At 41.4% G+C, this 27790-nt stretch overlaps 2 protein-coding genes across 4 annotated transcripts in view; both read left to right on the top strand.

The window, feature by feature from the left end:
• Window positions 1–21184, top strand: part of KIF15 (kinesin family member 15) — a 47329-nt gene extending 26145 nt beyond the window's left edge. The window contains exons 18-35 of one of the 3 annotated variants that reach the window (XM_084858097.1): window positions 1971–2078; window positions 2334–2439; window positions 3162–3327; window positions 4510–4660; window positions 5485–5570; window positions 7049–7124; window positions 7442–7528; window positions 8562–8666; window positions 9125–9247; window positions 10671–10817; window positions 11597–11701; window positions 12031–12195; window positions 12528–12637; window positions 13447–13519; window positions 14982–15019; window positions 16498–16663; window positions 16888–17019; window positions 19250–21184. In XM_084858097.1, the coding sequence (XP_084714223.1) occupies window positions 1971–2078; window positions 2334–2439; window positions 3162–3327; window positions 4510–4660; window positions 5485–5570; window positions 7049–7124; window positions 7442–7528; window positions 8562–8666; window positions 9125–9247; window positions 10671–10817; window positions 11597–11701; window positions 12031–12195; window positions 12528–12637; window positions 13447–13519; window positions 14982–15019; window positions 16498–16663; window positions 16888–17019; window positions 19250–19312 (2007 nt within the window). In that variant the 3' untranslated portion in view covers window positions 19313–21184. Of the gene's footprint in view, window positions 1–1970; window positions 2079–2333; window positions 2440–3161; window positions 3328–4509; window positions 4661–5484; window positions 5571–7048; window positions 7125–7441; window positions 7529–8561; window positions 8667–9124; window positions 9248–10670; window positions 10818–11596; window positions 11702–12030; window positions 12196–12527; window positions 12638–13446; window positions 13520–14371; window positions 14442–14981; window positions 15020–16497; window positions 16664–16887; window positions 17020–19249 lie in introns of those variants that run through there. The other 2 variants (XR_014792298.1, XM_084858098.1) reach the window with 2 other exon arrangements.
• Window positions 21185–25610: 4426 nt separating this feature from the next.
• Window positions 25611–27790, top strand: part of LOC146344730 (protein-glutamine gamma-glutamyltransferase 4-like) — a 28794-nt gene continuing 26614 nt past the window's right edge. The window contains exons 1-2 of the mRNA XM_084858105.1: window positions 25611–25774; window positions 27267–27446. Of these exons, the coding sequence (XP_084714231.1) occupies window positions 25762–25774; window positions 27267–27446 (193 nt within the window). The 5' untranslated portion in view covers window positions 25611–25761. The remainder of the gene's footprint in view (window positions 25775–27266; window positions 27447–27790) is intronic.

Raw genomic sequence — 27790 nt, forward strand, 5'->3', positions numbered from 1 at the left:
GCGAATGTTGGTGATTTGATCTCTAGTTCCTCTGCCTCTTCTAAACCCAGCTTGTACTTCCGGTCGTTCTCGGTTCGCATACTGCTGAAGCCTAGCTTGTAGGATTTTGAGCATCACCTTGCTGGCATGTGAAATGAGCGCAATTGTGCGGTAGTTTGAACACTCTTTGGCGTTGCCCTTCTTTGGAATTGGAATGTAAACTGACCTTTTCCAGTCTTGTGGCCACTGTTGAGTGTTCCAGATTTGTTGACATATTGAATGCAGCACTTTAACAGCATCATCTTTTAGGATTTTAAATAGCTCAGCTGGAATACTGTCATCTCCGCTAGCTTTGTTGTTACTAATGCTTCCTAAGGCCCACTTGACTTCACTCTCGAGGATGCCCGGCTCAAGTTCAGTGACCGCACTATCATGGCTATCAGGGACATTCAGATCTTTCCTGTATAGTTCTTCTGTGTATTCTTGCCACCTCTTCTTCATCTCATCTGCTTCTGTTAGGTCCCTGCCTTCTTTGTCCTTTATCATGCCCGTCTTTGCACAAAACGTTCCCTTGAGATCTCCAATTTTCTTGAAGAGATCTCTAGTCTTTCCCATTCTGTTGTTTTCCTCGATTTCTTTGCATTGTTCATTTAAGAAGGCCTTCTTGTCTCTCCTTGCTATTCTCTGGAACTCTGCATTCAGTTGGGTATATCTTCCCCTTTCTCCCTTGCTTTTCGCTTCCCTTCTTTCCTCAGCTACTTGTAAAGCCTCCTCAGACAGCCACTTTGCTTTCTTGCATTTCTTTTTCTTTGGGATGGATTTCGTTGCTGCCTCCTGAACAATGTTACGGATCTCCATCCATAGTTCCTCAGGCACTCTGTCTATCAGGTCTAATCCCTGAAATCTATTCCTCACCTCCACTGTATATTCATCAGGGATACGATTTAGGTCATACCTGAACGGTTTAGTGGTTTTCCCGACGTTCTTCAATTTAAGACGAAATTTTGCAAGAAGCAGCTCATGATCTGAGCCACAGTCAGCTCCAGGTCTTGTTTTTACTGACTGTATGGAGCTTCTCCATCTTTGGCTGCAAAGGACATAATCAATCTGATTTCGATATTGACCATCTGGTGACGTCCATGTGTAGAGTCGCCTCTTGTGCTGTTGGAAAAGAGTGTTTGCTATGATCAGCATGTTCTCTTGGCAAAAGAGTGAGATTAAAAGTCTATAAATAAATTATAAATAATTGAAAGGCGGTATTTCAGTTATGTGCTATGAACTCGGATTTGAAAGTGTGAGTAGGAGGAGTTGATCGACAGTTTTAGGTAGACTTTTCTGGAGTGCCTTTCTGAAAATGGGTGCAAGAGATGTTCCAGTGAGAGCTAAAAGTGATGGTTGGCTTTCTACAAAAACCTTAAAAATTAATTTATGTAAATACAATTAACGTATGTCCACATTAGCCCTTTTGCAGTGTTTTGTCTCTTGGATTCTACCTTCATTTACACAACAACCTTTTGTCTGTTGTATAGACAGGAAGAGAAATATAATAACTTCCACACACACACACCAGCGCTTCCAGGGAAGGTGAAATCTGACTGAGCTCTTCTACATAGTTACCAGTCTTATAACGTGTGTGTGTGTGTGTGTGTGTACAGCAGTATTTAAATGAAGTATCAGTAATGTACTTAGTAACAATTCCTGGGGGAATTAGAGTTCACTAAAGTTCGGAAAAATAGTCTGCGGTTCTGAAAAATAGTCTATGATTTGGGGTGGGGGGATGGGGGTCAAGTTGTAAATATTTTTAGAATATAACTACATAGAGTGTTAGTTTGCTAGGAGACTTCAGCATTGTTGCATAAGTCAGACATTCCCCAAAAGTTCTGTGCTGAAATATATAAATGATGTTGGAAAAATGTATTTATAGTTGCATGGCAGTTACAAATGCAATTATAAATTAAGTTCTTCGGTTTTTCTTATTTGTCCTGTTACAGGAAGAATTAAGTGCTCTTCAGGTTAAACTAGATGCGGAAGAAAGTAAGGCAATAAAGCTTCAGCAGCATACGAATAAGTTGGAGCACCATTCTTCACAAATGCAAGAGGTAAGAGAGCTATTGAATGGACTCCTATTGGAGAAATGAAAAAAAATGGTTTAATTAGAATGCATCCTTATTTACTTAAGCTTCATGCAAAAGTGCAGCCTTGGATAAGTTTTTCCTGATGTGCACATGGTTACTTGCAAACCCAAGACTTAACCAGACCCAATCAGAACAGAGCCAGGCACTCTGCCTTTATAACTTGTCCATTCCCATATCTTGACATTCATTACTGACTTCCTTTTTTCCTCCCTACTGAAGCTTTTTGCCTCCGAAAGAAGTGGCTGGCAAACTGAAAAGCAAGGGCTTCTTGAAAAGATAGGCTGTCTTGAAAAGCAATACCAGGACACTCAGAACAAGGTTGACAGTAAGTTTGTGTAATGATAGAATTCTGTGTGAATTTTACCAAAGATGTTGACCTTTCTCCCTCCCCCCACTCCCTGTCGATGTGGAAGGCATCCAAGGCTCTGGAAAATGAGGCAAGGTGACCCTCTGCCTCAAGTCAAGGTGAAATGTTATATTAATCCAGCCAATGACCCAAGGCAGTCCCCTATTCAAGCCAATGAGGGGAGTTCTGAGGCAAATGTGTTTTTCTGTATGCTGTCATCACACACTGTTAGTAGAAGCCGAATGGATCTGTGCTTGCAGAATGAAAGCTGACTTTCATTATTATAATAAAAACACTGTATGGCAACAAATGTTTCCTGAAGTATATGCTATCTTAATTTTTCTAGCAGGGCAACTCTAAGCCACTTAACATTGCTTAGGCCCAACACAGTCAATAAAAGTAGCCCAGGAAAAGAAGTTTGGAATCATTAATTCCGTTCTTTATTGAGCTAAAGTGTGTCTGTGGTCTTAGCCTGCTTTGTGCTTTTTACATCTTCCACAAGTTCATAATTTGACTTTGCTGTACTTTCTGTATACTTACCTTCTGAAAGAGGGAAAGAATGACTTTTTTTGAAACTTCCACATGTTTCTTTAGCTTTTAAGTAAAGTATTATATCAGGTGATTATTCATGTCTAATAAAGGAACTTTTACAACAAGTGAGGTTTACAAGAATGTTGCTCTTTGTGTCTTTTTAAAAACAGTATTAAAGAGTGAGGTTCATGACTTGCGAATTGTCCTGCAGTCTGCAGATAAAGAACTATCTGCTGCAAAAATGGAGTATGACATATTCAGAGGAAGTCAAGAAAAAGAAATCAGTGAACTTTCTATCAGACATATGAGTGTACAACTGCAACTGGATAATGTCAGGTATGTCATTATTAATGAAAGTTTCTTAACCTTCTACATGCAAATACAGTTAGGACCACTTCAAACTTTGACTGGTTTGACACGTCATAGGCACGATGGGTTGTGAGCCTTGCTAGTGTCAGCGTGGATTATCATGTTGTCCGAACTCTGTGTAGACAATTCAGCGTGGGTTGTTTTTTGCAAACAAACCACCCTAAGAACCCATGGCTTGAGGTAAGGTTGTTGAGAATAGCTTGTTCTCAGGGTAGCTTGTCATGATGTCTGAACCCAGCATTGTAGCTTGTCCCAAACAGCTTCAGAACATATTGGCAAAAGTGGCAAAAAGCCCATGTCAAGCTTTGCAATGTTGCCAGCACTGCCTCCAGCCTCCCTCACCAGTGACTGTTCCTCCACTGATGCCAAAACAGCACTTTGGAAGGACCGTTACTTGTTTGCCATCTTTCCCCACCTCCACAGTTAGTTCAAGGCCAAATAGCTAGAGAATGATATTGCCAAGTGGGAATTATTGGCCTCCCTGCTTTGGTGCTCCTTTTCGGAGCGTTAACTTTGAAGGGCATCTTGGCAAGTGCCAAGAAAGACGTCCCAGGGCGCATTGGAGCCCATGGGTATCGCATTGCCTATCCCTGGTCTAAATGCTGATTTAAGATTTTAAAAACCTAGACCTTGTTCAAAAGAATCTATTCATTTATTAGAAAATTACCTAGAATTAGAATCTACATCAGTGATTTTTTCAAATTGTATTATGGGGGTTCTTTGGCAGCTTCTCAGGCGCTCTAGAATGGGAAGATCTGCAGTGGAAGACAATTTTCCCTGAAAGAGGTCTTGCCTGCCGTGACTGATTTCCCCTTACAATATACAGCCTCAAAAGAGTCTCGGGTGTGTTTTAGGGCATTGCTGTCAGTTCACATGGGGCAATCATGAGACCCAAGAGGCCTGACTGAAAAAGGTTCGACACCCCTGATATAAAAGATGGCTGTATGATGATGCAACTGCAACCAAAAAGTGTGCGTGTGCTTGCTTTGCCTGCTTGCTCTGCCTTTCTCTGTACTTCTAGCCTCCTTTTGCCTCTATCCTAATCCTTGAGGATTAGATTCAAAACACACACATTTTGTTTTGAAACTGGGAGGTGGTATACAAAAGCACATGCCTCTTGATTAATGTTGTAAACTTCTTTCACTGAAGGCTAGAATATGAGAAAATACTTGAAGAAAAAATAAGCCTGCAAGATGATTATGACAATCTCCAGGAAATACTGAAATTTGAGACTGACCAGCTGACCCAGCAGCTCACTGATAGCCAACAGGAAAGCGAAGCACTGAAAACTGAGCTTCAGGTAAATGTATTATGGTATGAAGACTTAACATTTAATTATACTGATCCATGTAATCTATAGTTACAAGTAGGAACCAAAATAAGTCATAGTGGTGGGAAAGGGCCAAAGCATGGTTCTACACCTGCTCCCTCCCTCCAACCACTACAATATATGTGCCACACACATAGATGTGTAAATGCCTATGTACCATGCATTTCCCCCAACGCCCCTCATTAAGAAATGCTGAAAACATGTCCTTCAAAACAATAATTCCTACTGTGACTGCACCTCTGTTTCACAGCACCTGAAGTATGTGGGAGTTCTGTGCAAACCTTTTGGCAAAAGTTTCTAGAAAGCAGGGCTACACCCTGCCCCTCAAAAATACGTTGGAACCATCAGTTTTAGCTGTATGGGGAGCGGGGGGGAACCTGTCTTACCTGCCCCACTAGCAGCCCGAGAGATGGCCTGCCCAATCCCACAAGCACTAGTTTCCCTCAGACACTGACCTGAGGAAAATCAAACACAGGATATATGATGGCTTTTGTTCCCCTTTGTACAGAGGCCCAGTCTCTCAGCCATTATTGGCTCCTTTTTTAATGAAGTAATCAGGGCTTTTATATGACAAAAGCAGAGAACTTGCTCTGATCTGTATTCTTGATCATTTCTTTGCCACTGAACTATCAATGATGCTCTCCAGTGCTTGTGACTCTCACTTTGATTTTAACATTTTGCTAAGGATAATCTTAGGATATGATGTATTCATCTAAGTACCCGTGAGAATTGAACGCAGAAATGAAAAAAACCTGTAGTCACACACTAAATATTTTAACATTATTATATTTTAGAATTTATTGGCCGTCTTGGAAAGTGAGAAAGAACATAATCAGAAATTAACAATGCAGTTACAAGAAGATAAAGAACATAATGCCAAGTAAGTACTGCTGATCTGAAATCCTGAGTTCCATTTGGAGTTTGGTAGTTGCATCTTTTAATATGATTTTAATTAGTATTTATGTTAAGTCATTGCTTTTTCCATGCATAAGCACATATAAACAATTCAGTGATTTCCTCCATAAACAATTATGTCCTGGAGTTTGATGGTATATGTCTACCAATTCTAAAATTGTCACTGTTTCAATTTTCTTTGTTTGTGTCCCACCTTTCTCAATATCAAGGAGTTTCCCATTCAGCCTCCCAGCTACCTTCCCCCATACCGTCTCCCCTTCAGTTTGTCAGCTAGTTCCCTGTGCCTAGGGAGCCCTGTTTCCCTTTTCAGCACTAGAAGTCAGTGATCAGAGAGAAATGCATGGTTTCCCATATAAGTGCTAGAGAGGCTGCTTTTCTATAGTGCTGACAAGGGAAAGGCTTTCCATTTCTCTGTGCGCAGAAAGATGGGGGGGGCCTTTGTGGAAAGGGGATGGGCCTTTGCAAGGGAGGGGCCGCACCCTGATATCATCTAGCTCCCAGGGGGTATACCAGGAGGTATTCCAGCCCTGAGCCCAGAACAGTTCCCCCCCCTGCTCTATACTAATAGAGTCAAGGTAGGTTACAGAATTGCATATTCCAGTTGCAAGCTGAAACTACAGCAGGTGGGAGTGATGTTTGGGATGCTAGCCAGCGCAAGGAGACAATGTTTGAAGGGAAGTATTCAGGAAAAAATAGCTTCTGGTGAAGGGGATGGGAAGAGTAACATCAAAACCGCTACTAAATAGAGAAACAGGACCATGTGTGCCTAGTAATCTGGGCCTGCTGGACCGCTGACTGTACTGTTCCCCTTTGCTCCTTCAGCCATACCTTCTGAGTTTGATTTGCTTCTTCTAAAGAACTGATATCTGTGATTGTGGTTTAATGGTAGGATTTATTTGGAGAGTAGACAGCAAGTGGGTTGTGGAGAGGATATTTTTAGTTCACAAAATAACATAGGTTTCATCTTGTACGAAGCAGAAATCTATATGATGTAGTATGTCAGCTCTCTATTCAGTTCAAATATTTTCTTTCTAGAAATATAAATCAAACACTGACGGGTAGCTTTTATATATCCTGGATACTGTTGCTGTACTTGTAACTGGTACTGTCAGACTACTAGATTATATGTTGTTAGTGTATTATGCAAATCGGGGGTGGGCAACTTGTATGGCTCCGAGGGCCATGTGAAGTGTTGGATGGGCAGTCGGAGGTTACACACACCAATGGAAGTACTAAGTGATAAGTAACTTGTAACCCGAATGGGTTGAAGAGAAACTTGCTTCTCCCCTGCTAATAAAAATGTCATTTTAATACCAGTCCAAAGCATGATCACTGTAAAAATAAAACTGAGCATAATACAAACCTGCTATGTTTGTTCCTTGTTAGTGTGATAGTTGGTTATAAATGAAGATTCCAAAAAGGGTAATAACATTTTTCTTATAGGGAACACCCAAAAGCTCTTCAAATTATGGACCTTGAGAAACAGTACTCTGAAATGGCATCAATATGTGAGCAGCAGGTACAACAGTGTATACTTATAGCTGGAACATTTTGAATTTAGATTTTCAGTAATGGTATTTGGTCACTCGCTATGGGTAGAATCCAACTAAAGGCCTACTTGGAGTAGACCCATTGAAATGAATGGGACTTAAGCTAGTCATGATTAATTTAAGTCCCGTTCATTTCAATCAGTCTACTCTAAGTAGAACTTTAGTTAGATTCTACCCTATGTTTGCAAATCTAAGGAGTCCTATGCTCTTTGCCATCTTACTTTCTATCCCAAATTCTTGAAAAGAGATGAAGTCTAGCAGTAACTTGGACCCACTTTTCCTCCAGGAAACAAAGTTGCAGAAACTGGAACAAAATTTAATGACTGCGGAAGAGGTTATTGCTTCCTTACAGAAAACAAACAATGCTGATAAGGTATGTGTATAACTTACAGTGTGCTTTTATAGAATAGAAGGCTGGTTCACATGTAAAGCTAAGCCAGGATTTAGAATTATGTCCATGACACTCTGCAACCTTGAGTTGAAGCCTCAGGTTAGTGCACTCTCCTGCTGCACAGCCAGGAGGAGGACTCTTGCCAAGTTTAGTTTAGCTTTCCCCAGTTGCTGGCTTGTCTATGTGTGAATCAGGAAGCTTATATTTATGTATGAATCAACAAAGCCTGGATTATTTTTGCTCATTGTGGTTTACAACAAAGTTTACTTCGTTGTAAGCCACAATTCTTCTGTCAAGATAAAACCAACCTCCTATGGTAAATTGATTCCTGGGGTCCAGTAGACAGCTACGGTATTTTGCGGGGGGTGGGGGGGACACTTAGTGTTCAGGGGGTGGGAATTACAAAAACAGAAAAATTCTACTCCAGTGCTTTTGAAGTGATATAACCATAAAACATGAAATCTGTGATGTAGGCAAAATGTTATTTTCCCTGCCCTATTTTGAGGAGTTGCTGTGGATAGAATGGACCCCGATTAACTTAAGCATTTGGTAGTTTCATTTTCTCATTCATTTCAATAGGGATAAATTGGACCCCTGACAGTTTAGTAAATTAAACATAATTTTTCACACAAAAAAAGGTGGGGTGGGAAGAGATGAAACACCACGGTATGACTGACCCCCCCTAATTGTTGGGGAATAAATGAAGTATGAGGTGGCTCAGGTTTGCTTTAACAAAAAAAAGTTTAACAAATATTTCTAAGAGCTGCTGAAGTAACCCCCAATAGCTTGGGAGGGTTAAATTGCAGTGATGGTGTTAAGAAGCCCATTTTTTCTCTTACACGGTGGTCACCCCCTTAAAGTGAACAATTTGGCAGCAGCACAACTGTTTTGAGCGAGTTGCTTATAATATGGCATCTTGATGCTGATCTTAAGAGATAAAAACAAATACTTTACTGACTCTACATTGTTGCAGTGCCTCAGCAAAATGAAGCTTAATACAGTTTTGCTGTTTTAGGAAGTTGTATCGGACCTGATGAGCCAGATGTTGGAAATGAGGATGTCTACCAGTCAGAAAACGGAGTGCATCGAAGGACTCACAAGTGAGCTGGAAGACTTGAAAGTATGTTCTTTCATTCATGCCCAGGTGGTACCAAGAGTAGTTTGTGAAAGTAGAATGACAGAAGCTGGAATGCTTTCAACAGCAGGTTGTACTGAATGCCTCTGGTACCTTGAGATGGCTTGAAAATTACTTTTTATAGCACCTCTATTGGCTAGAAAATAATTTTAAAGTATTGGCTTTGAAATGTATGTGCTAGAGCAGAAATCTGGTTAACAGCTCGCATCTAAATATATAAATTGTAATATTGTTAGATGGCAATAACTTTTTGTGAGATAACTTATTCTGGTATTTTTCAAGTCGCTATATTATTTTCTTGGTTTTTTTAATTATCAAGACTTTGGTGTGGATTTGATATGTATCAGAATGGATCTATTCAGCAATTTTTTCTACTGATCTGTTTGTATATAGATCTGATAAATTATTGTTTCTACCATAACTTGACATTCTTGCTTTCTTAGTGTAAGTATAATTCTGCTTTGGCTGCAAAAGACAGCAGCAAAACAATTATAGAAGATCAAGAGAGGCAAATTGGAGAATTGAAAGAGGCATTGGAGAGAATGCAAGTTGCTGACAAAACTGAGGTAAGATTATTTATAGTATTGTTATTTATAATACCATTTTAAATTTGACTAACATATTGAAAATGTTTCTATAAAATATCTAATAGATGCAAATATCATTTAACTAGAATGCAAAATGACATACCCTTTCTGATCCAAGTACTCTGGTTCAAGTTTTGAATCTCAGAATTCACCTTTTTAAACAATCAAATTTCAAATCCTCATAGTTTTGAGTAATGTTTTAGCCAGTGGTTGTGACTGGAAACAGTGGTAGGTGAAGAGATTACCAAAGATAGGCTGCAATTCTATACCGGCTGAATCTACCCATAGAATCATAGAATAGTAGGGTTGGAAGGGGCCTACAAGGCCATTGAGTCCAACCCCCTGCTCAATGCAGGAATCCAAGTCAGGGCATCCCTGACAGATGGCTGTCCAGCCTCGTCTTGTACGCCTCCAGTGTGGGAGAGCCCACCACCTCCCTAGGGAATTGGTTCCATTGTCGTATTGCTCTAACAGTCAGGAAGTTTTACCTGATGTTCAGCCAGAATCTGGCTTCCTGTAACTTGAGCCCATGATTCCGTGTCCTGCACTCTGGGATGATCAAGAAGAGATCCTGGCCTTCTTCTCTGTGACAACCTTTCAGATACTTGAAGAGCGCTATCATCTCTCCCCTCAGTCTTCTCTTCTCAAGGCTAAACATGCCCAGTTCTTTCAGTCTCTCTTCATAGGGCTTTGTTTCTAACATAACAGTTAAACCTCTATCATACCATTATCATAACTATTGGTGCCCATTGATGTCATGTGTACCAGTAGTTATGATAATGGTATAACTGTTATGTGCAGATTCAGCCACCCACTTACCTTGGAGTAAGTTCCACTGAGCTCATTGGGACTTAAATTAGAGTATATATGTACATATAGTATTTGTCATAGCTTCAGCATTTTTTATCTGCTGAGAAGCTTCGGCTGTATGTATGCTATATGCCCCATAGAGGAAAGAATGTACTTCTAAAGTTCTGAGTAGAAATAAAATAGGACTTTTTAAACCACAGTTTCTTTTTTAGACAGTTACTGGTAGCAAATTCTCTTGTCTAAACTAAATAGGAGGTATATTATTGTACCCAGAGAACAGATATTTATAGCTTAGATACACATCCTCATATTAATGTATAAAATGCAATTTTTAACCTTTTCTAGCTTCTACCTTAATCTAAAATGTATTTGGGTTGTTTGGTTAAAATAGTATTTGGGGATAGAAATAACAAACTGATGTGCTACACAAATAATCTACTTCAGAATAAGATTACTTTGCCTAGAAATGCACTACAAGACTTAAATACTGGATAACTGGAACTATAATAAAATATTGCATTTATTTGAAAAGGTTGCTGAGCTATGCCAATCACTAGGCTTTTGTTGTTGCTATTGTACATTGTTTACATAGAAAGAGATTCTTTGTGAAGACCTGCATCATACGTCTGAGCAGCTAAGCATTTTAACAGAAGCGTCTAAAAATGATGCAGCACTTCTTCAGTCTGCACAAGAAGATCTAATTAGGAAAGATGCATTAATTCAAGAACTTCAGGAGCAGGTAAATATGAGTGTTATTACCACTGAAAAATGGTGGACGAGAAAACAAACCTTATTCTCCCATCCTAGTCTAGATTGGTTGCTTTTGTGTTGTAAGAGTAGCTGCATCCAGACAGCATTATGTGAACGACACTTGGGCTCATCAGCATCCCCCTCCCCGGTCCTCCGTCATAACTTTGAGAAGATGGGAAGCTTTTGCTTCCATTTTCAGTTGACTGTAGATTATGTTATGTCTGAACCCAGACAAATTGTGGTTGGCTTAAAATATGGCTTATTGAAAACAAGACAACTTCAAACCATGGTTTATGAAGTTGGCTTGTTTTCAATAAACCACAGTTAAGATTAACCATGGTTTAAATGGGCTGGTAGACTGCCACCACAAAATAAGTAGTAGACGTTGATGCTGTTTGTATCACAAGACCCAAGTTTTGCATTAGTGGCGTAGTTATGCATGGTTTCCCCTTCTGTATCCCCACAAGGCCCTCTGCCATGGTAACAGAAGCCTGGCAGTGTAGCATGCACTGGCTGTGACTAGAGACCGAAATGCAGCCCATCGGGCTCTTAAGTAGTAGGTGAGTTATAAATATGTGCCCATTCAGATGTCACACGAGCTCATGCAGGAGACTCCCAGATATGAAGAAAAGCAATGATCAGCAGGAGAATTAATGTTATGCGGATGTTTGTATGCCACATCAGTATAAAAGTCCAACATAGGCTATGTTCCCACAGAGACCTTTGCTAATGTGTATTGCCTTTTTAATCTGTTGGCATTTTCTATAGCTTGTCAAAAGGAAAGAAGAACTGGAAAACAGGAGGAGTGAATATGAATCTAAAATGCGCCAAATAGACTGTGTTGTGGAATCTGCTGTTGCAGCACTTCCACAGGTACGATTTTTCTTAAGAAATGGTTTCTTGTTTTATGCTATTCAATTGCTTCTGTGGAATGCATATATGGAATTATGTCTGAATGTTGAGAGAGAGAGAGAGATACTGATGTATAATACGGCAAACAGCTCTACCAGAAATAGTATTTGTAGTTTAGTTTAACAGCAAAATGACTAAATTGTAATTGTAACCTATATTGTTCATTATGGCAACTGTGTGGCAACTGTTGCCTTCTTCAACTGGTGCTGGACCTTGTCATTGCTTATCAATTAATAGTTAAAAGGAGTGTCCTGCTCAACAGTTTAAATGTTTCTGTGTTTGCTTAATAGACTCCGAAAACTCCACCTAACTTTGACCCAAATCTGATGAAGCTGTTACAAACGCACGAGCAGGAGATAGCAGACCAGAGAGCCTCTGCAGTTACCCTGGAACAACTTGTATCTGAGTTAAATGAAGAAAGAGATGCAAAAAATAGTGAAATTCTAAGACTAAAGGTAAACAATTCAAGCACTTTATATATCCAATATGATCATTTGTGGGTTATTGTAGTGTCTATGTTGAAGTGCTCTTTGCTGCCACTGTGATCTTAATCATCTTGACGGAACTTAAGAAGGGTGTGGGGACAAACAATTCCATTGGGCAAACAACCGATAATAAAGGAATCAGTTCTATATTTATTCTTTCCAATCCTAGAGATATATTTTTAATTGTCAACCTTTTGTTGGTACAAAAACATGCACATTTAGTACTGATTTCAAGAGTACTTAGGGAACAGTTATGACATGCTTGTTTCAAATCAACTGTATCATATTGTCCTCTGGTTTAGACTCAGTTATGTGAATTGGAAAACACCCGTCTGGAAATGCAGGTATTAATGGAAAACAACAGAAATCTACAGAGCCAGCTTGAAGAAGCCAGAAGAGGAAGGAAGATAAGGTATAAATCGGTGTCAAATAATAGGATGGTTTGCACGGAAATCTTTTAGTAATAGCTAAATAGCAATTTTCTTACTTTGCAGAGCAAATAGTTAGCAATAATAGTACTTTCATACTAGACCTCCATGCCATAGCACAAACCATACTTGTTCAGGACACATCTCTCTGCATGCCTGCAAACTACTTCTCCATGTTCAGGGATTGAGCTCTTCTGGAATGTGAATGGCCAGGGGGTAGAGATATAGCTCAAGTACAAGGGGTACCTCTTCCCATTACAGTCCTGGCTTTGTTCTACCCAAGAACAAGCAACTATCAGTCCAGTAGGGCTGGCCCAGAAACTAGCACATTTACTAAAATACACAGGACCACAGCATGTGTAACTTCTAGGAATATCGTCTGGGTAGTTGAGTGCCATCGTAAGGAACTTGGGAGGGAGCAACAGAGATGAGATCACAGCTTTTCCAGAAATTGAGTTTTTTATTGAGATAGTAAAATAAAGGCAACATATGGGTTAACTATTGAAGGCTGCCTCCAATAAGGGAGGGGGAATGAGAAGTGAGGAAGTGGCAAGCCAAAGAAGGCTATGTGGTGATGCTTCAGCATGCAGGGGGGAAAGGTGGGGGGTTGAAGAGCTGGAAAGTTGGCAAGAGACAGAATTATGCCTTTCCTTTCTTATGTTCAGTCTGAAACACTGAGGAGGAGGGGGTATGTATACTGGCTTACCTTTCAGGCCTATTGTAAAGATGAGAAGAGATGTACTTTACGTGCTTTGAACATTTGAAGTACGCTATATATATGGGTTTCTTACAGCGGTACAAAATATCCAAATATTCAAGACCTAAGGGAGAGAGAGAAGGAAATCACTGAAGAGAGGCTGGCAAAGGTATTGCATCTTTTTAGTTTAATTAAGGCTCATATATGGTTAGTGCCCTTGGGCTTGACTTTCACTATGGGTGTAACTTTGATTTTCAGCTGTTATTTTAGAAGCATTTCTTGTGATTTATACAGAAAAAGTGAAGAAGAATTTAATATTAATTGGCTTAGATCCAAACACCTGCTTCCTCACATCTGCTCATGGGCAGTGGGAGTATGTCCACCAACTTCCTTTCTTCCCCCGCATCTACAGCTCTGCTCCCCCATGACTCCCCAAAACCACTCTGGAGGGTCATGAGATTTCTCCAGGTTGACGAGTGGGGGGGGGGGGTGTGCACGTGCGTGAGAGAGAGAGAGAGAGTAACTGGCTTAACCACAACCACTGGTAGATGCATATTACGTCATCGTTGTCTTTTGTAAGAAAGCGACTTGATATTGCTACGGACGCTTCTCAGAACGTCTTACTCATTACAGTGCACTTTCCATCAATAGCAAGTATTTAACAATTGCAGAATTAACTGCAGGTACTGGAATTAATACAAATTTCATTGGGTGCAAGGGCAAGACAAGATTTGTTGTTGTTCAGTCGTGTCCGACTCTTCGTGACCCCATAGACCATAGCACGCCAGGACTTCCTGTCCTGCGCTCTCTCCCGGAGTGTGCTCAAGTTCATATTCATTGCATCAGTGATGCTATCTAGCCATCTCATCCTCTGTCGTCCCCTTCTCCTTTTGCCTTCAGTCTTTCCCAGCATCAGGGTCTTTTCCAGAGAGTTTTCTCTTCGCATTAGGTGGCCAAAATATTTGAGCTTCAGCTTCAGGATCTGTCCTTCCAATGAGCACTCAGGGTTGATTTCCTTTAGGATGGACTGATCTGACCTCCTTGCAGTCCAGGGGACCCATAAGAGTCTTCTCCAGCACCACAATTCGAAAGCATCAATTCTTCGGCGCTCAGCCATCCTTATAGTCCAGCTCTCACAGCCATACGTTCCTACTGGGAAAACCATACCTTTGATTATGTGGACCTTTGTCAGCAAGGTGATGTCTCTGCTTCTTACTATGCTGTCTAGGCTTGCCATAGCTTTCCTCCCAAGGAGCAAGCGTCTTTTAATTTCATGGCTACACTCACCGTCTGCGGTGATCTTGGAGCCCAAGAAAGTAAAATCTGTCACTGCTTCCATTTCTTCCCCTTCTATATGCCAGGAAGTGATGGGGCCAGATGCCATAATCTTCGTTTTTTTAATGTTGAGTTTCAAACCAGCTTTTGCACTCTCCTCTTTCACCCTCAACAAGAGGCTCTTGAGATCCTCTTCATTAGTATAGTACTAACTGCAGTTGCAGATAGTATAAACTGTAGAGTAGTGACAAGGCTGTTTCCAGAGAATAACTTGGCTGTCAGTTATAAGTTTTGTAGCATCACTGGTATAACTTCTAAATATCAAAGTTATGTAACACTTCTATTTTCTTTTCTAGAAGAAAGCAATGGAAGAAATACTGAAAGTTAGATCAGAGTAAGTTAAATATTTCTGAATATATAACTATATTAAATGACTTACAGCTAAGCTCAGTCTGCATGGGACTGAACACTTTAACATTAAAAAAGCAAGTGTTCCAAGTGGAATGGCTTTGCTTTCTAAAACATCAACCTCTTCCTTGCTTTCAGCCAGCAGATGGCAGCAGAAAACTTTACCATAAGACTGCTGTCTAATTCCAGTTTTGAACTATATTTTACTAACTTAAATCATTTAACATTGATTTGGTGCTGAAAATTCATGTAGGAATATGTGAGCACAGAAGATTACATGCAGATTGTACTGACTACAGTGGAACAGATCACAAGTACATGTTTGGAGGAAAGTTTTCTTATGTTTCCTAATGGCAACATTTGTAATCATCCATAGGCTTAACGCTTATATGTGAAGATTCCCAGGATTACAGCACTATAGAAGACAGCCTGAATGGCACAATGTTACACTATCAGTCAATAAGAATTATTAAAATAGGGTTTTATTCACAAATCCCAAATCAGCTGCTATAATATGAGATATTGAACTATGAAGGAGCCACATTGGCAGACTACATTATTTCTTCAAATGGCACTCTCACTTCCTTTAACATGTTAATTTTCAGAAATTATGTATGCCAGAATAAAAGGGTGTTCTTAGCATCACTTGTGAGAAGGAGAGACAGATAACATAATAATGAGTAATGTTGTTATTAAGAAAAATTGAAGTGAAAATAGTATGGAAGTTAATACAGATGCAATGCAAGAACAGAGTGATCTAGTGATGTATAATTATCAGTATGGCAGCACAGTTTTCTGTCAATGGACTCTTATCTGTCTGGGGGCCCAGAACTGATTTCACCTGGACTTCAATCGTACCGTCCCATTCCTTCCCCCTGTGCTGCATTGAAAACACTATCTGAAGCAAAGGCAGTTTCTAATTGGAATATCTTAATTCTAACGTGTTGAAATGTTTATTACTCTAGCCAATATTTTATGAAAGCCATGCAGAACACAAATCATGTGTTCTACAAATCCTTTGCCTATTGATCAAATACCTCAAATACTTGGTCTTACCTCAAGTTTAAATATTGTTAAGCTAATATTTGCTTATAATACTTCTGTGACTTGTTCTCCCAGCATAATCTATAGGATATGCACTCTGATACTATGCATGTTTGCTCAGAAATAAGTAACTAGGGGTGCAGTCTTACTGGATTGCTGCCTGCTAGATGGAACCCTTTGATCTCAGATGCTTCCAAGAATCCTGCTGCCGACAGGACAGGAGGGGTGATGGAAATGTTTTTTGCCTCTCTGACTTGCCTCTGAGCCCATCTAGTGGAGTTGCACTGCCAGGGCCAGGGCTTGAGAGCTGGAAAAAGTTGGACATTCTTGCTGTAGAATTACAAGTGACAAATAAGAAACATCTTGCTGTGATGGTCAAATTCACAATTAATGTCTCTACTTAAAATCTTTTTTTTGCAGGTTAGAAAAAGCCAGAAGTGAACTTGGAAGCAAGGAGACTGCCTTTCAGGAAATGATTCAAGAGGTGGAACGAACAAGAGCTTTGGAGTCAAAGGCATTCAACAAGAAAGAAGAAATGAGATCAAAACTAGAAGAGTCATATGAAGAGAGAGTAAAAATTGAAAAGGTGGGTATGTGTGGCTTGTTAGTAATTATGTGGCTTGGGTTACAGTTTTTGATGATGCAGTGAATTCGCCTCAGTATGTAGAGTTTGAACAAAAAATGCAACCGATGAGAATACTTCAAGTAGGCTGTAATGGAAAATATTTTTAAGGTCTAGTTTCATCAGATAAGCTCTGATTAGGTGCTCAATTACATTCTAATTCTTCTGATGCTTCCCTTGAAATACAGGAGATAGCCTTGCTAAGGAAACAGGTCGAGTTTCTCGCTGAGGAGAACGGGAAGTTGGTTGGTCACCAAAATGTAAATCAGAAGATCCAGTATCTTGTGAAGGTGAAGAAAGAGAATGCTAAACTTATAGAGGTAGGATTAGATGAGAATCAAATTCACTTCTGATTGAAGCTAGGGCAAATGTTTGATAAAGAAACTACCGTTTTGTTCTCTTACTGCGCAATCCTTTATGTGTATATTCAGAAGTAAGCTCCATTGAGTTCAGTGAGACTTACTCTCAAGTTAGTATGTATAGGATTCCAAAATCCGTATCACTGTAATTATTAGGCCAACCAAAAGATCAGGAAAAAAAATGTGCACGTTTTTGAGATCTCCAGAACTCTTCATCAAATATCTGGCAACAAAGCCCTACAAGGAGAGACTGAAAGAAGTGGACATGTTTAGCCTTGAGAAGAGAAGACTTAGGGGAGATAGAATAGTGCTCTTCAAGTACTTGAAAAGTTGTCACAGAGAGGAAGGCCAGGATCTTGGTCATCCCAGAGCGCAGGACACGGAATAATGGGCTCAAATTACAGGAAGCCAGATTCCATCTGAACATCAGGAAAAACTTCCTGACTGTAAGAGCAGTATGACAATGGAACCAATTACCTAGGGAGGTAGTGGGCTCTCCCACCCTGGAGGCATTCAAGATGAAGTTGGACAGCCATCTGTCAGCGATGCTCTGACTTGGATTCCTGCATTGAGTAGGAATACTATTCTATGATCAGGTAAGATGTTATAAAAACCAAGTTGGGAGAAAGGAAACTGAGGGCAGGGGGGATTGAAGTGACTTGATGGTAAAGTCACATTGTCTGCATGTTCAGAGTCTCAAGATGGAATGGGGATGGGGGGTCTGCAGACATTCAAATTAGGCTTTGCAAATCATGTGATGGGTACACAGGAAGATCCTAAGGCTGCTGGGATGAAGAAAGAGGAAATCTAGGATCCTCCATTTTTGCAAATATAAAATCCCATGGTTCTCATAAGTGTTTTGCTTCCTGGGCAAAGCACACAGACTCCCTTCACCATTAGACCACAGAGAGAAATTAGGCAGTCTTTATATTAACAAAACAGGATGTTCTACAGCGGGACCCTACACTGGAGGAAAAGGATTTTATACCACTAGTAACTGGTGCTTCATTCTCTAAGGGTTCATCCCCTCCAACTACTTGGTAAAGTTATGCAATTTGGTTTCAATTTTTTACCCTGAACACCATCTAAATTTACATCCTGCTTTGTTAATATAAAGACGGCCTACTTTCTCTCTTTGCTCCATTGGCAGAAGGAACCCATGTGCTTTACCCAAGATGGAAAACATGTTTGAGAACAAAAGTGGAGGATCCTACATTTCCCCTTTCTTTGTCCCAGCAGCCCTAGTGTCAGAAGCAGGACCTTCACATGACATGCAAAGGCTAATTCGAATGTCTGCAGACCTCTGTTCCCTCATCGTGGGACTCTGAACATGCAGGCAATGTGACTTTACTGTCAAGTCATCCCCCCTCCCCACAACCAGCTTTTTATAACATCTTGCCTGATGAATTGATCGGAGATCTTAAAAGCTTGCACAGTCTTTGATCTTTTGGTTGGCCTAAGAAAGGTATTACACTGCTATGGATTTTGGAATTTCAGCACGGCTATCTTTGCTTTATGTATAGGATTGTAACCTTAATAGAGCTAACTTTCCTCCATCCCACTAAACATACTCTGGTGCACATTTCAGATGGGAACTGCTCCTTCTAATTATACCAGGTTTCCCAAGTCTGATGTAGACTTGTACTTGGATATGGGTATTGGAGGGAGCAATTCTATGGCCCCTAGACAGCGTCTGGAGACCATAGGATACTTCAGATTCCCTGATCCGAGGTCAGAGAATCCACACTCAGGTCTAGGAATCTGCACTCCCTATCTCCTCCCCCTCGCAGCCAGCGTGTAGAGACTCATGCCGGCCTCTCCAAGGTCTGGAACTCAACCTCGGAGAGGGGGTAAAGTGGGCATGGGAGGGGGGGAGGGGACTGGAAAGGCTGGGATACAAGTTATCTCAAGGCCTCTCCAGCCTCCTTCCCTCCCCCTCCAAAGCGCCCCAGGTAGACCGGCAAAAAGCTCATCTAGCTAAAATGCAGGGCAAGAGGACAAGGAGGCAATGATTGCCTCCACCACCATGCCTCCCGCTCTGCATTCGAATGCTCATAAGCCTCCAAGTTCGGAGGCTTACAAGCATTGAGGGCAGAAGTGTAGGTTTGCTTACATTGTTTGGGATACAATCCTAAGTGGCTTCATCCATAAGTTTAAGTTCTAGTTGAGTATTCATGTTCTGTCTTTACAGGAAGTTGAATTGCTTCGTGTCCAAAATGCTTTTTTGAAAGAAAGATGTCAAGAACCATCGTGATCATCTGCATCAAGAAATAAAAGTGCTGATTTTAATGATTTCCACAAAGCAAAGACACATGACTCAGCCTTATCCCACTAGTCAAAATCTGCTAGTGCTCAAGGCTGTTATGAAAGTATGAAGAGCATTCTTGCTCCAAACAGATCTGGAATTCTCATTCTTTCTTACTGAACCAAGATGATAAATCTGTCCTAATCACATGTGTTGTAGGTGCTGGGAATGACACCTTAGAGCACTTCTATCCCCTTAATGGTTATTAGTATAACTTTTAGGCCTCTTGACTTCCAAAGAGAGCCAGGGAATTTCACAAATTGGACTAATTTACATTATGAAGTCCCTGTAATACTTATTTCACAATGTGTATATATTGAGTGTTAAAGACATTTATCTCAAGGCTATGAATTAATACACATATTTTTTTTATTGCTCAAACTGTTTTCTACAAATATATTTCTCTCCTTGTGCTCCTTTTTAACCAAACATTGTCCCTGTAAATATGAAACTTCAAGACCACCATCAAGCATTGATGTCAGCTCTGTCATCCCATCAGGAGTCGCATATTTCAATTGTTCATTTTGGAAAATTATAAGACTTCCTTAATCACATTGTGGAAAGATGTGAATGCCTATTGTAAATGGCTGAAACCTTTAGAATTTGAAATTGGTGCATGGGCGTGGGAGGTTTGTTATTGTTGTGAAATATAATTATACTAGCTCTCTCATATTGACTTCGATCAGCCTTCCTCAACTTGGTGTTCTTCACAAATTTTGAACTTCAGCTCAGAATTCCGAAACATTGAAGTCCAAAATATCTGGAGGGCGCCAGATAGACTGGCTTTGATAATACTTAGTTTTAAAAACCACCTTTTTTTTAGTTGTTCAAGAAGTCCATTTTTTGTGTGAGTGGTTTATGGGGAGTAAATAGTACTGACTTTTCTATTAATAATGGACTATAAGGTGCCAACAAATATTACATTATGGCTCAAATCATGAAAGTTTAACAGACTGAAGTATTCTCTCTTCACCTCTTATGTGCTGATTCGCTCCTCCATTTCTAGGTTGCTCTAAACATGACATTTCAATGAGGCAACTATGGATAGTGCTAACCTCCAAACTATGGTTTGGGAGTTAGCTGTAATCATAGCTTTCCCCAATATGCACATCACTCTGATTAGAGGAAACCAGGAAATGGAGAAGGGAATCAGCACCCAAGAGGGCCCACAGCATGCTCACAATCCATGGTTTGAGTGATCAGAATGTGACTTCTGTGCCAGGTCTGTGTTGAATTAAAGAACGTATTAATGAAACATCCTCCATACTTAATGATCAGGCTGAAACACCAGACTGCTTCTAAGTCTTATACAGCACAAGCAGGTAGAAGGGATTTGCAGTAGATCAGCAAAGGTCTCCAACTTTCACCTATTTAACAATACCAATTTTTAGGTCTAAATTAGAATCCGTGATCTATGCTAACTCAGATGTAGATTTGTATTTGTGTGTAGAGGTCATCCTAGTCAGAGGGAGCGGTCCACCAGGGTGCTTTGCATGCTGCCTTTGTGTATGCTTTCTGGAGCGGAAGAGGAAGCATGCATGGTCAGAATGAAGCTATGCATGTGCAACTGCAATACTTGAATAAAGCATGCACGAAGCCACTAGCCACCAATGAGAATGGAGTCAGACCAATGGCAGACTTGGTAACATGATTGGGGAAAGTTTACAGAGTGGGATGGGTCCAGGACAGAGAATGGGAGAGCTGGGTGAGGGGGATCCACCACATTACCCCAGGTAACGTACCACCTGTCTGCCTTCTCAACTGGGAGGGGTTAGGGTGAAGTTTCAGCTTTGTACAATAAAGATAAGGGATTACATCTGGAACACTGTTGGTCTTCTATATACCACTGAAATACCATTTTCTATTGCAGTTCTGAACCTTGTGCAACTTTTTCAGTAATTTCAGCATGGAGGTGAAAGTATAAGGAAAAAAAATATCCTTTTGGAGGGAGGAATATGGAAGGGTGCAAACGTTTCGGCCTTACCATTAAAGATGGGATGGCCGTGCCTGTTTAAACTATTTTTTTTAATAATTTCCCCAACTGCTTGAAGTGTTTGGGAACAGCCAGCAGGGCTGCCATGTTCTCCCATAATGTTGCATTTGGAACAATAACATGACATTCCAGATGCATTGTAAGAGGGAAGGTGGGGCGGACTTCCTTCCACACATCTACACACACATATACAATGCATCTGGAACAATGCTGCAGCATAGCATCATTCCAAATTTGGCATTTGGGAAGAGAGGGCAGTCTGCATGCCACTCTCCCAGCCACTTCAAGCTGCCCAGGGACCAACTGGCCCCATGAAACTAGAGGGGAGAACATTCAATCCAATGCTATTTTCATCTACGCTTTCAGCTGCTGAAAGGTGCTTCAAGCACAGAGGCTGCCTTGGCTTTCACTGATAGGGCTGAATCTAACATCTCCAGCCTGCAAACTTGATCTTTCACAGGGTGCATAAGCCTACCCTAAACAGGCTGGATGCCACTTCCCAGGCCAGAATAGCCACCTATGTCTAGGACCTATGTCTTAGCTAGTTTGGCTGTGAAAAGGAGAAGTAGAGCTGGGTGTCATCACAATTCCTTGGTTTCAAGTCATTCCGGGCCTCCTAGGCTTAAACCAGTATTTTAAATTGTGCATTGATCAGAAGGCAGTGTAGCCTCTTTCAGAACTGGCATGATGTATTCTGTATGCCTGGTCCCAGCATACCAAAGTATTGATGATACCTCACTCCAAATTTCTTGACCTCAGACATTCTGTGTAGACGTTAAACAGTGTGTGGGACCAAACAATCTTGTGGCACGGCACGGCCTTCAATGTGGTGCCCTCTAGATGTTTTGGACTACAACTTCCATCAGCCCCAGCTAGTATAGCCAATGGTCAGATGATGGGGCTGTAGTGGGGCAAAACACCAGGAGGGCACAACACGAGGGAAGGCTGCCATAGTATAATTCCCAAGGAAGGGGCAGATCAATAGTTCCCCAGTGTCACATTCAAGAACAGGCCATGGAGGTAGGAACAGAACCATCACAACATAGTGCCCAGCTCAGCAGGGTACCATGTTTGTTGGTACTGAACACCACTGAGAGGTCCAGGAGAATCAGTGATGTCTGTTCCTTGGCATAAGTCACCAATCGGGGTGACTAAAGCTGTTACTGTACCAAATTGAAATCAGAGTGAAATAGATCTAGATAATGTTATCCAAGAATCTCTGAAACTCTAGCCACCACAGAAGACTCGGGTCTGCTCAAAAGCATGAAAATTACCTGAAGGACTAGGTGAAGAGGTGGATCTTAAGTATCCAGTAAAACTAACTATGAAAGCTGCCTGCTGCACCTCCAAAGACAGGGACTTCCATAATGAAGGTGCCATGATTGAGAAGGCCCCTGCTTGGGGCACCACTCCCCAGACATTACCCATGGGTGGGACCACAAGCAAGCTCCGCCCCCCCACAAATATTTCAAAGGCCAGGCTGTACATACTGGGACTGGTGCTCCAACCAGTAGTTGGGTCCCAAGTCATTTAGAGCCTTGTAAGCCAACAAAAATAACTTGAAGTAGTTTTGAAGCAAATAGGGAGCCAGTGCAAATCTTAGAGGCTAGGTGAAATATGACTGACTCTGCACGTTGCTCAATAACCAAGTGGTAGCATTCTGTACTAGGTGAAGCCTCTGAACTATCCTCAAGGGCATCCCCAGATGGAGTGCATTTCAGTAGTCCAGTCATGAGGTTACTAAGGCATGGATCACTGTGGCCAGGCTATCCTGATCCAGGAAGCTCTGTAGCTGGCAAACTAGCCAGAGCTGAAAGTAGGCACTCCTAGCCACCAATGGCCACTTGGGCCTCTTAAAGGTACTTGGAGAAGAGCTTCCACTGACAATCTTAAGGCGCAGGCAAGCATAGGGAGAGGCATTCCTTCAGATGTTTGGATCCAAGCTGTAACTCCTTCAGAACTGTTGTAATGTGATCTCCCCAGCTGTACCCATTAAAGTTCTGTTCTGGCAGTTGCATTTTGTACTAGCTGAAGCTTCTGTGTCATTCTGAAGGGCAGCCCCACGTACAACACATTGCAGTAATCAACCAGGAGGTTACCAGGGAATAAACCATTAGGCCAGTCTATGCCTGTCCAGAAATGGTTGTGGCTGGTGAACCAGCCAAAGCTGGCAAAAGGCACTCTGAGCCACCAAGGCCACAAGTGCCTCAAGTGGCAAAGCTGGATCAAGGAGTATCCCTAAGCTACAGACCTGCTTTCTTAGGAGGAGTGGAATCCCATGTAGAACAGGCTCCACACCCAGTTCCCAAACATGAGGACCACCTATTGTGGTTGTCCATCTTGTCAGCATCATAGAGGATGCCTTCAAAACAGAGGACTGCCCTATGTAAAATCGGACACATGGCCACCCTAGTATCAACTGAGTCTATGTTATAGGGAACCACCCTGCCAAGCGATGCAGCTCATATCATCATGAGCTGGTGTGTTGGCTTATTTTTGTGATGCAGGATAAACTGAAAAGTTAAGGGTGCAATCCTATGCATGCTTAGACAGAGAAAAGCTGGCTGGGGTGTGCTGGGAGTTGTAGGCCTTTTCCCTGTCTAAACATGCATAGGATTGCACCCTAAATCTCTGAAACAGGCCCTCACAGCTGTTTTTCTTTGACAGCCAGTTTTGCTGAAGCATTCTTCAGGGTAGCTAATTTGCTATAGCCCTGAGCCGTCCGTTATGCGATTCTTTTTCACTTATGCCAACCTTGCCATTTAATTAACATGAGGAACTGACATTAATCCTGATCCATATATTCCTGAATGGACTGTGCCACTTTAGACTGCAGATGAGGGGTCAGGTTACTGAATTCCCTGCAACTAGAAAACTCCCTTACCACTGGGAGGGCTGGTCTAGAACTTGTCTCTAATAGGCTGTTCTTTCACTTGCAGGTAGATTTACAGTGCAATCCTATGCAAGTCTACTCAGAAGTAAGCCCCACTGAGTTAAGTGAGGCTTACTCCCATGTAAGTGGGTATAAGGATTGTAGGTTTATTTATTTATTTATTTATTTTCATATGGAAACTTTCCAAAATGGCATCCATCCCACACTTCCAGGTTGAAATGGTACAGCCCACCACTCTACCAGCCCTAGGCTCTGCCACCTCATTATGTTGCATGGGTTGACCAAACTTCACAGTGTAAAGCTGCTTGGAACTTTGAACCACTCGGGTAAACCTGAAATGAATTTTCTAGCTAAAAATCTACCACCTTTAAATAAATATTGATTACACATCCCACACACGTTTCCTCTGCTTCCAGCCTTCCCTGCTCACAGATGAGGACGGTAGGTTCTAGCGAAGTTGTCAATCCTGCGGCAACTTAAGCCTGCAACCTTTGATCACAGCAAGAATGCTACTAAGCCTCTGATTTGTGGGTGAAGGAAATTCTGCTATTTTAAGGCAGCTTCCCCTAACCTAGTGCCTCAGTTGTGGTGGACTACAACTCCCAACATGCCCTGGTCAGCAGCCAGCCTGGCTGGGATATGCTGGGAATTGTAGGCCAACAGATTTGGAGGGCACCAGGTTGGGGAAGGCTACTTTAATGATGAAAATCCTTCAGATGTCCCTTAAAGGCCATTTGAATGAAGGCCATATATAACAGATTTGTGTCCACTGCACTCCACTCCTAATTCATATACTTGGTTCCTCTTGTAGGTGAAAACACAAAAAGTATGGTTGTTGGCTTTCATTTGATTTCAGATGAGCATCACTGGATGCCTGTCTTAAGGCTACTTGAGGGCCAAGCTAGGGCTGATGGGGACATTCTCCATGAGTCTGCCCAGTTTATATATAAAGTAGGGGTGTGGATCTCTCTCTTTTTGCATGAATATCAGGGGAGAGGGCTGAAACTCTCTCCTGCCCTTACCTCACGGTAACCCTTCCCCACCACATTCTGCTCCTTTAAGTGGCTTTCTCCCAGCCCAGTGCCAATCCTGTAAGTAGGCTGAACTGAGCAAAAATTGCTCACCCAAAGCAGCACAGTGTGGTAAGTTAGGGGGAGAGGGTAGGTTTTGTTTCCCTGCACCTTTTTGTATAAACAGTAGACTCCCCTGCTTTGTCTGCGAATGGGGCAGATGCATAAAATACATCCAGCGGCCCCATCACATTGAGTTTAGCCCGAATAGGGTTTTTTCTTCTTTTCCTTTTTGCATGTTTGTGTAAAGTTTAGGTCATTTTGTATATTGGTTCCTTTTTCCAGACCCCACCCCTTGGCAGAGTACATTCTGATGCCTCAAGGACTCTGATAAAAGGGACAGGTTCCTTCCGTGCAGCCGTAAGGACACGGTACAAGCCGCTGCTGCCTTTGCACATCTTGTGAGAACACAGCCCAGGAAGGAAGGAAGAAAGGAAGGATCATGAGTCAAGCTGGTAAGTGAATGAGAGAACTTCAGTTCTATGGCTTGAATTGCCTTGTTTCTTTCCACTCTTATTTGACAAAACCAGGATCTGTACACTTCAGCTGAGTGATATTATGAGTCTACCACTGAAGCTAGTGGGCCCTCAACCCCATAGCTTTTAATAAGAACCATGACCTGTAAGGGGAATTCTGCCCCTTCTGCTTCAGATAAGGAGGCCAAAATTTACTTTGTGTTTGTATTCAATTTGCCGATTGGGCAGGTTGAAAAAAACCCAGGCCCGCTTCTGTCCCTTTAACACAGGTTTACAATGCAGAAATAAGCAGGTAGAGCTTTTGAGGCGTGTTCACCCGGTAACTGCTGTAGTTCCAATTGCTGGCAAAGGTACAGCTATAGAGCTTGGTTCAAGGAGACGTGGCAACCCTAATTGGTATCCATTGTTTAAAGATTGTTATATAGGCTAAGAAAGGAAAGTGATCTTAAAACCCTGAGAGAGAAATTATATATAATATAATAATATATATAATAATTATATTATTTTAAGTATTATAATAATATTATATATAATATTATAGTTATATATGTATTTGTATATTAGTGTTGTAAATTTCTGTTTCTTTTCAGTACAACAAATAGTTTTGTCATTGTTTGCCCTGCAATTTCTGCTCGATAGTTCTCCAGCATGATTGCCAAGTTAAGCTAAATGGCACAATTTTGCCCAAACTATCAACTGTTAAGTTACGCTGACTGTGCCAATGCCAGGTTTAAGGTTGCCTGGCACAATGTGGGCTTGTGCTCCACCCCCACGGCAGGCCTTATGCCCTATCCCGGACAGGACTCTTCTTCCTGGGGGTGATAGTAGCTGGGCTTTGTTGCATACTTGCTGGCACCAAGGTAATTTCTGCACAGTGTGATGACCTCAATGCATATGTCATGGACATTGCATTGTGTGAGAACTAACTTTGCGACCATTGGTCTGTCAGCATGATCCCAGCACTCCCAGCAGCAACGGTGTTGACCGGAGAGCCAGGCCCACATGGCCATACTCACTAGTGCCAGTGCCCCGTTAATTTTCTCACAAGGCATTACTTGCAATATAGGTGACATGGGCATTGGGTTGTGTGAAAATTAACATGGCACCAGCACATCCAGCTGTGTGAGCCCTGGACTTTTGACAACACCCACCCTCCTGAATTAAAAGGGGGCCCAGAGGCCTGGTGCCAGTTGCAGTAGTCCCCACCAGGGGCCCTGGCACTAGGAATGTACAAGCATTTTGTTTCAGTTTGCAGATCATTCAAATGTGCTCGGTTCACAACTTCGAACGTGAACAGGAGTGCATTATTTTGAAAAATGTTTGCACATTCCTGAACTAGTGATCATGTTCAAGAATGCAGATATTTTTAAAATGCACATTTAAAGGCACATTAAAAAAAATGCATTTTCACACTTCGGTCAATAAGGGGAAAGTGTGTATGTTTGAAAAATTTATTTGACATCATTTGCAGAGGACCCTCTGAAGGCCACTGGAGTTGATTTCCTCAAGGAACTGAATACCTGTCTCCATCATACCAATGATTACAAAAATGACAGGTTGATTGTGAGACGTGGGCAGGCATTTCAGCTGAAGGTGACATTTAGCAGGAAGCTGAAAGACAAAGACAACATCACACTTGAGCTCAGCTTTGGTAAGCATGGCACTATTTGGTGAACCACAATAGGTCTAGGAATAGAGGTGGCAATACAGATTTCTGGCCTTCAGAGTCTCCATAATCTGACATCAGAAAATGCAGGGGGGTCCATCAGAACAGACTTTGCCATTTTGAGCAAATTCAGAGATATCTCTTTCATATGGTTGTCTGAAGGTATTGTCATTGCAAATTAAGGACAGTTTTATTTATTGGAATGTGGATATTTTTGACAGAACTAAGGCTAGCAATCCTATATACCTGGACCTGGGAGTAACTTCTGATTAAATATATATAAGATTGAGCTATAAGGTGGCAAGAGGGGAAAGAAAAATGCGTCATTA

Source organism: Heloderma suspectum, chromosome 5 (genome assembly GCF_057233095.1).
Source record: "Heloderma suspectum isolate Gila_16-S chromosome 5, 16-S_ref, whole genome shotgun sequence".
Lineage (NCBI taxonomy): Eukaryota > Metazoa > Chordata > Lepidosauria > Squamata > Helodermatidae > Heloderma > Heloderma suspectum.